The sequence below is a fragment of the Monodelphis domestica genome, chromosome X (assembly GCF_027887165.1).
Source record: "Monodelphis domestica isolate mMonDom1 chromosome X, mMonDom1.pri, whole genome shotgun sequence".
Classification (NCBI taxonomy): domain Eukaryota; kingdom Metazoa; phylum Chordata; class Mammalia; order Didelphimorphia; family Didelphidae; genus Monodelphis; species Monodelphis domestica.
The window spans coordinates 7,905,842-7,915,660 of record NC_077235.1 but is presented as its reverse complement, the minus strand read 5'-3'; the positions used below and the strand labels follow the sequence as shown (position 1 = coordinate 7,915,660).

The 9,819-nt window shown below is 49.9% G+C and overlaps 1 protein-coding gene across 1 annotated transcript in view; it reads right to left on the bottom strand.

Moving 5' to 3' along the window:
* SLC6A14 (solute carrier family 6 member 14) overlaps positions 1 to 8,806 on the bottom strand; it is a 28,526-nt gene extending 19,720 nt beyond the window's left edge. Inside the window, exons 1-4 of the mRNA XM_001363633.5 lie at positions 8,618 to 8,806; positions 7,512 to 7,677; positions 2,053 to 2,184; positions 154 to 315 (exon numbers count right to left, since the gene is read on the bottom strand). Coding sequence (XP_001363670.2) covers positions 154 to 315; positions 2,053 to 2,184; positions 7,512 to 7,677; positions 8,618 to 8,665 — 508 coding nt within the window. The 5' untranslated portion in view covers positions 8,666 to 8,806. The remainder of the gene's footprint in view (positions 1 to 153; positions 316 to 2,052; positions 2,185 to 7,511; positions 7,678 to 8,617) is intronic.
* Positions 8,807 to 9,819: the final 1,013 nt, after the last annotated feature.

Sequence of the window (9,819 nt, the reverse complement as noted above, 5' to 3'; positions counted from 1 at the left end):
TTCCTCAGAGCCCACTTACCCTCCCCTGAACCCAACCCCAAAGAACCATTACTCTTCTGGTGATGAAACTTAGCCTTCCAGGCTTCTTCTGAACCTCAGCAACAGAACAACAGACATATGCCCAGCCCACCTGTGCCCAAGAGGAAACTTTACCTATTGGTATTCGGCTACAGTTTATATCTGCCCACTGGAAGCATTCAGACCAGGGCAGGACTTTTTGGAAGGAAGCAAATAAATAGTAGAGACTGTAGGCAATGATGACATTGTAATAGATGGTGACAAATATTGAGATCAAAATCATGGTGATTCCCACACCTGCAACAGAGGAAAACTGGTCAAAATGAGTGCAAACTCAAAGAAAGGTGGGAAGTAGGCCATCTGTTGAGGAAAGCCACCTTCTGCCAAATCTCCTTTGTGATTCGGACACTTTCTGGCTGTGTGTGACCCTGGGCAAGTCATTAACCCCCATTGCCAAGCCCTTACTGCCCCTCCTTCCACCTTAGAACCAATACACAGTATCGATTCTAAGACAGAAGGTATGGGTTTAAAAAATCTCCTTTGGGATTCACAGATGAGTATAAGTGGTCTGTTTCAGACAAAGGTCTGATTGGAGGCTCTTGGCTTGGACCAAAGTAACAGGAATGATAACAATAAGTGACATTTAGGGAGATCCTTCAGCTTTGAGCTTCTATGATGCCCAGGGATTATGGATCCCATTTTGCCAATGGGGAAGCAGGCTCAATGGCTTAACTCATGGTAGCACATTGAGTATGGAAGTCACAAGTTAGTTGCATTAAGAATCTCTATCCCTCCTTAACCCCAGCTAGCTGTCTCGCAAGTTTACGCTCTTGTTCCAGGAGGACCCAGCAAAGGAACATGGATGGCCTGTTGTTCATGCCCATTTATCCCTGCTGTTGGAGGGGGGAAAGGACTCCCAGATCATAGCTCTACCAAGGACAGCACCTAGTTATTTACTTTCATGGGCAAAACAGTCGAGATAGTAATGATAACAGCTCAAGCTTACATAGCATTTTAAGGGTGCCACCATACTTTGACAGAAGAACGTGAACCGTGTCAGAATAAAGATTCCTTAAAATTGCCCTGTGCATTGTTTACAAAGCCACATTTAGAAAATGAACAAAGCAGGAGCGATATGAATTTGAGATTTCCCTAACTTAGATGCTCCCCCTGGAAAAGAAAACCCACATGCAGTGGCTCCTGTTCTTGGCTTCCTTCTGTGGCGGCTCTTCTAACATTGGAGCTCTGAGCTCTTTTGCCTTTCTCAAAATGTACTTTTTTCATGGAGCATTCCAATGATTACAGATGCTTTTCAGGAGCAACCCTATAGCCAAAACATATCCAATCTCCGGCAAGGAAGGCAGTTTGAAGTTGGAATGGAGCCAAGGAATTCATCCTTTACATGGTGGTTCCCTGTTCTTTTGGGCCCATCCAATCTATGCAGCAGGATGCCACTGAGCTCTTTTGAATTGAGTATTGGAAAGGAAATAGGAAAAAAGATGCTAGCAAAACCCAAAGGCAGCTAGCTCAAGCTATCCATCCTCAAATCAGGCTGTGGACACTCAGAGCAATCTAGAAGAGAGAAGAGGCAACTAATGACTGCTATTAGATGATTGCTGTTAGTTGGTCGGCCTCAGCCCTTCTCCGAGAAACTCTGGCATTAAGTAATGTGACCTTAAATTTATGGATCACTCGACCACTTTCAGAGTATGCTTTTACTTATATTATCTAATTATACATATATATATATATAGATATATATAACATGAATTAACATGAATAGAAAGAGAAGGAAGCCACAGTTTCTACCCACATGGCACTGCCAGGCTAAGAGGAGTCAGAAAAATAAAATGCCGGGAATAAGAGCAGACAGCTGAGAAGAGGAAGCATGAAGGCTGACGAGGTCCCATGGGGGCCAGAGGAGTGGTCACTTCCAGATGAAGAGTGGAAGATATGGGAAGCTGGAGGTTGGAAGAGGGGTATGAGGAGGAAGAGAGGAGGCCAGTTAAATAAGGAACTAGCTCTAATACCTACCTTGAAAAAGTGGCAGAACCCTCCAGACTGAAACTGGTCCCAGGCTGGCAAACTGTCCCAGGGAGCACTCCAGAAAGAACAAAGGCAAGCCTGCAAGTGCCAGCATGATGGCATAGGGTATGAGGAAGGCACCTTTCAAAGGGGAAAAGAGAACAAAATTATGCTCACCTTCTCCGTCTAAGGCACTAGATAGATAGGGACAAGAGGCACGGGTTTATTTTTGTGAAGACAAGTAAGTTTGCTTTGAAATGAAATGATCAACTTCCAAATGGGAAGGCAGGTGCTCATGAAAAGCCTCCTTCCAGACTTTAGGAAGGATCCCTAATGCATAATTTGGATTCGAGTGTGAGTAAGGAGTCAAGTAGTCATTCATTCATCATTTCTTCCAATTGCAGGGAATGGTGCCTAGAAATGTGCCAAGTCTCTTTGCTCAGTTGTTCACAGAAGCCAGTCTGACAGAGCTTCTTATTATGTTGAGTGCCAAAGTTCTTTTCCCTGGTAGTTGGGATTTTCCTGGTACTGTACAAGAACCTCATGTCTTTTCCTGCTCATTGAAGAAATATTCATGTCCACCTCTATACTTCCTGGGGACAGATTAACCTGCCCATGAGGAATCAAAGTATCTTGGGCCCACTAACATGAAGCGCACTGTCTCCCACCAGCCCCAAGTCTTGATTAGACACAATCTCTTTTAGCCCTGCTCCCCTGGACTTGCGAAGCTGATTTTTGAACCCTGGTTTAAGACTTCACGTTTACCCCTGTAATGTTTCATCTTTTTTCCCCTGGTAAAAGATGAAAAAAGAGCCTTAGCCTTACCTTCCCAGATGGCAAGCACGAAAAGGAGACTGAAGATAATTGGCCAAAATGTTGGGGGAGGAGATGGAAACTAGAGGCATGAGAAAGTGGAATGGTTCTGCCCACCACGGCGCTTTCCCCTACTCAGATGGAGAGCAGAATCTCTAACCTGAAGGAACGCCAAACTCCAGTTTCTCTAACACTTGCCTAGAAAAGACCAGAGCAGCCGAAAATCTGCAGGATCTCCATGTTCACTTCAAGGTGAACGTACCCTCACAGTGCAGAACCACCTCAGCCCTATTCATTCATCATTGGCTCACTGGGACCCAAACGGGACATGGTGGATGAGACAGTGGAAATTGTCACTGTGAGTGAGCCGCCCTTAAATCATCCTGTGGCTGTGACGGCAAGTGTCCAAACCCCACATCACTGGGAGGGGAAAGAAAAACGGTTTGGAATTATTGTGAAGTTTAGGCTAAAGAAAAGATTGTCCTCATCACTGAGATGAAGCAATTATCTTTGACCTCTTTTTGTATCTCCAGCACTTAGTGCAGGGCCTGGCACGTTGCAGATGGTTAAGAAATGCTTATTGACTGACCAAATCTGAGAACGGTTAACTAAACTGCCCACACTACCCAATTAGAAAACCTCAGAGTTACTTACAATTAGAACTCAGGACTTCTTGACTCCAGGTCCAAGCCCACGAGTCTATCAACTATTATACAGTGAGATAAAACTTCCTGCCAGAGTTTATCAATTCAGAAATTCCTTGAGAGGACGCTAGCAGATCCAGTTAATGGTGAAACATCACAGAGAGAGACAGAGACATACAGAGATAGAGAGGGAGAGACAGACAGAGAGAGAGAATGACAGAGACAGACAGAAAGACAGAGAAGAGAAAGACAGAGGGGGAAAGACAGAAGGAAGAGAGAGAGAGTCAGACAGACAGAGAGAAGAGAGAAACAGAAACAGAGATAGAGACAGAAAGAGGAGAGAGACAGAGAGGGAGAGACAGAGACAGGAAAAGAGACAGAAACAGGAAGAGAGGGAGGGAGAGAGGGAGACAGAGACAGACAAGGAGAGACAAACAGAGAGGTAGACATAGAAACAGAGACAGAGGGAAAGAGATAGAAGAGAGGGATGGGGAGACAGAGGCAGACAGAGACAGGGAGAGAGACACAGAGACAGAGAGGGAGAAACAGAGACAGGAAAAGAGACAGAAACAGGAAGAGAGGGAGGGAGAGAGGGAGACAGAGACAGACAAGGAGAGACAAACAGAGAGGTAGAGATAGAAACAGAGACAGAGGGAAAGAGATAGAAGAGAGGGATGGGGAGACAGAGGCAGACAGAGACAGGGAGAGAGACACAGAGACAGAGAGGGAGAGACAGAGAGGGGGAGAGAAAGAACAGAGAGACAGAGAGGGGGAGAGAGAAAAGAGAAACAGAGGCAGACAGAGACAGAAAGAGAGGGAGAGAGACACAGAGAGAGAGGGAGAGAGAAGAGAGAAACAGAGACAGGGAGAGACACAGATAGAGAGATAGAAACAGAGAGAAGCAAGGAGAGAGACAGACAGAAGAGACCAATGTGGAGACAGACAGGGAGAGAGAGATACAGAGACACAGAGAGGGAGAGACAGAGAAATGGTGAGAGAGATAGAAAGACAGAGGTAGAGACAGAGACACAGAGAGCTAGAGACAGAGACAAGAGAGTGTCAGAGAAAGAGAGCCAGGCAGAGTGAGGGAAGGAGAGAAATGGAGACAGAGTAAACTCTAAACTCCATGATGAGAACAAGTTTGAAAAAAATCAGCTTAAGTCTTTTCCATGGAAGATTTGTGTTCCAGGTAATTCTTAAAAAGGAAACACAAATTCTGAATCACGTGGTTGGGGAGGTCAAGTTCCAGAGGATTCAGGATTCCACCTTACTTACACCCATCAGATTGGCAAAGGGAGTGAAATGCTGAGAGCCAATGCTGACGTGGCTTTGGAAGGAACAAGTGTGCCAATGCGTGCTGCTGGAAATCACTAATGGCCGAGACAATAAGAGTTCAGTGTCTGCACCCGTAGACTCAGTAGCCTAAATATGTTAGCCCCCAAAGGTGCTCATACCATTTGGAGATTATTAACTGCCACTGAGAACCTATTTGCACTAAAATGATCCTAGCTCGTCTATTTGTCAGAGCAGCCACCCATTCCCCCTCCTCCCAAATAAGCCTGAAAACCAGCTCCAGGTCGGTCCTCCTATTAGGGAATGGCTAAACAATGCATGGCATGGGAATGCAATGGCATATTTTTGTGCCATAAAAACAACAGCTGGGGCAAATGAAGGGAATATGAGGAGACAGAAGAAGCGGCATAAACTTGGGCAAGGAGGTCAAAAGAACAGCATACACAGACTAGAGCCATGCCAGTAAAGAGGACAGTACCAGCGCCAAGTGCAGCCCAGAAAAGAAGCTTGCGAGGGCTCCTCAGGCCACAGCTTTGTTTTTCTGACCGTGGGACTAACACCTGGTGAACCCCAGAATGTCCTGAACACCAGACGCTTGTTTGTGATCTCTTGTTCCATTTGGCCGTGGTGGGTTTCTGATTTCAATATTTCAATACTTGTACTCGACACAAAGGAGAACAGTCTCACCTTTTGGTAAAGGAGGAGACAAGCGCTGGGCCTTTCTTTTTCCCTGACTGTGCCAGTGGCAAAACTCATGACTTAAGGCTGCTGAGGCGGAGTCCACTTTGCTCTAAAACATGAGGGTCTTCAGCTGTCCAATAAAGGAGCTGCTCTCAGCTTTAGTGACCACCACACTCAAGCAGCCCTGAAGGAACCTCAGCTCTTGTCCATAACTTCTCAACCCCGACTAGATGTCCTGTTACCTCACCTCTGAATGTTTACCATGTTAGACCGTGAGCGCCTTTTCTTACCCTACCTGCCCTCTGTGGGAGGTGACACTGAGAGCTGAAGGCCGCCCCCCAGATCAATGGGAGTGAAGAGAGATTTAGGAGAGTGTGTGATTTCTGTGTGTGTTATTAGTGGTGATAACGGTATTCTGGGAATCTCAGTGGGGTGCCTACCTCAGAGGCCAGCTAGGCTAGCAAATACGTGACCAAGAATGACCTCTCTGGCATCCTCAATGGGAAGAGTTGACTTTGGAATCCACAGAGCCCAAATATGTTTTCTTCATCTTGGTGAGAAGGAAGGGGGTTTGCAGGCCACCAGGCTTATGACAGGTATTCCCTAGATGTTGCTTCAAAGCCACTATCACAATTGGTTTCATCTAGCTACAAGAGATTAAGTTGGGGCTACCATTGGAGAGCGCTCTTGAGTTTCCCCTTAAAGGCATTTCTCTTTCTAAGGCTCTCGTCTGCCCAACCAGAAGAGGTTGTTGACATGTTGCCCATCGTGTCTCTCTATCAGCCCAAACAGTAGATCTGCGGACCATGGTATCGAAAAGAGGCCACAGCTCCTGACTCATCTTCTAACCAAATCACACATGGGACTGAAAGGGCTGAAGCCAGCGAGAGGGGCATCTCTGTCACTGGCACCTAAGCGGGTGCTCAGCAGGAATCTTTTGTCCTTAGCTGAAGGTCAGGGGGAAAGCTGTCATCCACCCAGTGAAAAGGGGGGCCCAAGAGCAGAAGACAGAAAGCACAAAATCCCATTGTGGTAAGCAGAAGTCATTACAATGGCATGGTTTCATTGGTACTGGGCAAGAGTTAGGAAATACAAGGGCACGTCACCTCTGCCCTTTTATTGGAACCTGTAATTAGCAAGCAAATAAAATAGGGTGTAAGTGAAAAGTTGTTTCGACAGCACCAAGGGATTGTGCAACACCTTCTTGCTTCCCTTTGTGTGTCACATCAGGATTTCCCCCCCACACACACCTTCTTCTAATCTGCTCTGCTCAAATGGCCTACGAGCTATAAATAATGCCATCTTACAAAAATGAGACACACACCCTGGCCTCGGATTAGCCATAAAAGCTTTGAGAAAGTCTTCATTCAAATATTTACCATCTGTGTGGTCTCGGGGACATTACTTAACCTCTCTGGGCCTCGGTTTCCAACTCTGTCACGTGAGGGGACTGAACTAGTTGGCAACCCCCCTTCCCAGCTCTCCATCTAGTGACCATCGAATTTCCCACTTTCCCCAAAGAAAACACCAATGGGACACCTCCTCTGCCAGCTCCAAAGTGATGCTCACATGGTCTTTTGCCTCCAGATTACAATGGAAGCAGACAGAGCAATCTCAAAGCCCCAGACTCCTTCTTCTACCTCTCTTGCAGTCTAGGAAAATGTAAGGCACGCTCTAGTCAGCCAGTTTCCCAGGAGGAGGAGTGACATTCCTCTGATCTGTTCTTGGGTACATTTCCAAATGGATCAGGGCAAGGAACCTCTTCCATGGACCCACACACTGACTGGAGGTACAGAAGCTGTCCACACCACACCACACCACACTACACCACACTACACCAAAGTTTTCCCGCCTCCCCTTCTCAAGAGCTTTCCTCTGCAGATAGTCCAGCTGAATAGGCCCTCTGGGCTGCCTGCTTGCCAGGTGCCACCATTTCCCTGCTGCCCTGCCTTCTAGAGGGACCCTCATGTTACGTGTCCTGTTGCAGACACTCAGCAGTGGATGGACAGTTCTTGTAAAGGCATATTTGAGAAATACCTCCTCCGTTCTGGTAAGTCAAGTAAGGGAATCTCCAGACGTTGCCCAGGCCTACTGCGTAGCCCACCATGGAGAGGAGGTAGTCGGACTTCTGGGACCAGTTCCCCCGTTCCTGGTTCTCATCATTTTCCCCCACGTGGAAGTTTTCCGACGAAGCAGTCACTTTCTAAGGGACGAGAGAAAAGCCATCTCTGATCACCTGATGCCCATCCAAGGCTCCTCTCCCCCAGACCAAAGAGTGGAGGCCAGGGGAAGGCTGGGGCCGAGGGCACAGGGGGCTCACTGGAGCCCCAGAGACTTTGGGAGACCCTCAGGCTTCCAAGGGAAGGGGGACTTGAACTCCCCCTTCACTCAGGTCCATTTCCAGTTGATGCCAGGGGAAAAGCCCCCACACACACACCTATCCCAGGGAGAAGGAAATCAGGAGAAAGGGAGCCTCCTGCCACAACAAGGTCAACAAACACCCCAAAGGCTCCTGGAAATCTTGGAGAGGCTAGATCAATACTGGAGCTCTGCCAAGGCTCCCCAGAGAGGGGCACCGGCAGACTACAGGGATGTGGCCCCAGCCTGCCTTCCCTGCCAGAGGAGAGCAAAGACAGTTGTGGGTGGGCTGGGGGGGACAAGGGGGCACCGATGAGAGCCTATCAGAGGATTCCTTCTTCCCCCTCCCACTGCCACCATAAAGATAGCAGTGCAGGAGGAGGGAAGAAGGGAGAGAGGTGAAGGGAGAAGTGCAAGTGCGCTGTGGCATTTCAGGATGCTTCCCTGGAGCCAGCCAGCCTGAGAGGCCCTGGGTTCCAGTCCCAGCCAGATTCTGGTAAAGTCGCCTGACCTCAGTGGGTAGGACTCCAGTGCTGCCCTGATCCTTTCTGGTTTTCCACCTTTGATCCAGAATCCTCCTCAGCACAGGAAGCCCCTACGCCCTCTGATTTGGAGCTCGGTCCCCCTAAGGCTCTCCGCCAGCCCCAAGAACTTGGGACACAAAGGGCAAGGAGGGAAGACCAGGGAGGGAGGGAGCTAATCTAGGACCTGATGGAGGCAGACTGAGATGACAGCTGACACTTGCCTGCCCAGAACACCCCCTGCCAGTCCGCACTGACCCCTACCTCTTTCCCCCCACGCCGAAGGAAGGCGGGTAACTTGAACTTGTCCATGCTGTGTGCGCTTTCCCGCCGTGCCTCCCTCTCTGGGATCCCCTCGCCTCGGAGGCAGGCAGGCTGGCTGGCTGGCTGGGCGGCTGGGCTGGGTTGGGCAGGGAAGCGCAGCACCTTGGCAGGTGTCAGCTCCTCAGTCCCTGCCTGGCAGACTGATGCACCTTCCTCAGGGGTGGGACCATTTATAAAGGCTGCACTGCCCTCCCGCCCTCCAGTCCTCCTTCCCCCGCCTTCTCTCCCCCTCCTCCCCCCCCCACTGGCCAGCCCCGGGCGCCCTGTGTCAATTACGGGAAGGGACAGATCTAAAGCCCAACTCTGGCTCAGTGCAGGTGAGCCTGCAAGCAGAAGGCAGTAAGGCTGCTGCTAGTGGAAGGGAGGCACAGGGCTCCCCAGAGCGCCTTTGCTGCCCCTCAGCCCCTCCCTAGCCACTGCCTTGCCTTTGCTGCCATCCTCTGTCCCCAGCCCAGTGCTGATCCCGCTGCTCTCTCCCCCCATCAGTTGGGCTCAAGCACCTGCCCTCCCCGGGACTTCCAAGGCCTTTGCCCCTGCCTGAGTGCCCCGAGTGCCCAATCGCTTTCCCAATGGAGTCAGCTGGGAGGGAGGTTAAGTGAGCCAGCCCGGGCCTGCCCTGAGCTTCCCAGGTGAGAGTGAGAGCCACATGCCTCAGTGCTCTCCACAGCCATCCTTTGTGTGACTTCCCAGAGGCCAGAGGGAAAGGGATTATGGAGAAACCTGAAACCACACAAAGGCCCCTTCTCCTGCTCTAGAGCCAGTGAACTTGGGGGAGTCGCCCTGCCTCGCCAGCTGGCCAGAGAGGAAGCCAGTCGGAAGCCCAGCACCTTCCCCAGCGTCCTTCCGGGAAAACTGGCAGAGCTTTCTCAAAGCCCCCTACCCTGGGCGGCAGGGCGCTGGCCACACGCGGAGGGATTTGATGCAGTCAAGGAAAAGGATTGATCAGGTGTGCTGCAATGGGTGAGGGGACTAAGAGGATGTGGAGCAGAAGAGGCCTCTAGGTCAGCTCCTTCGAGCCCTCATTCTTCTGGGGCCCGAAAAGGAGCCCGGGAGGGCAGCTGGATAGGCAGCAGGAACACCAGGGTCCATCCCGGCTCTTCCCTCAGGCACCCTCTCTGTCCCCTCCACCCTGCTGCCCTGAC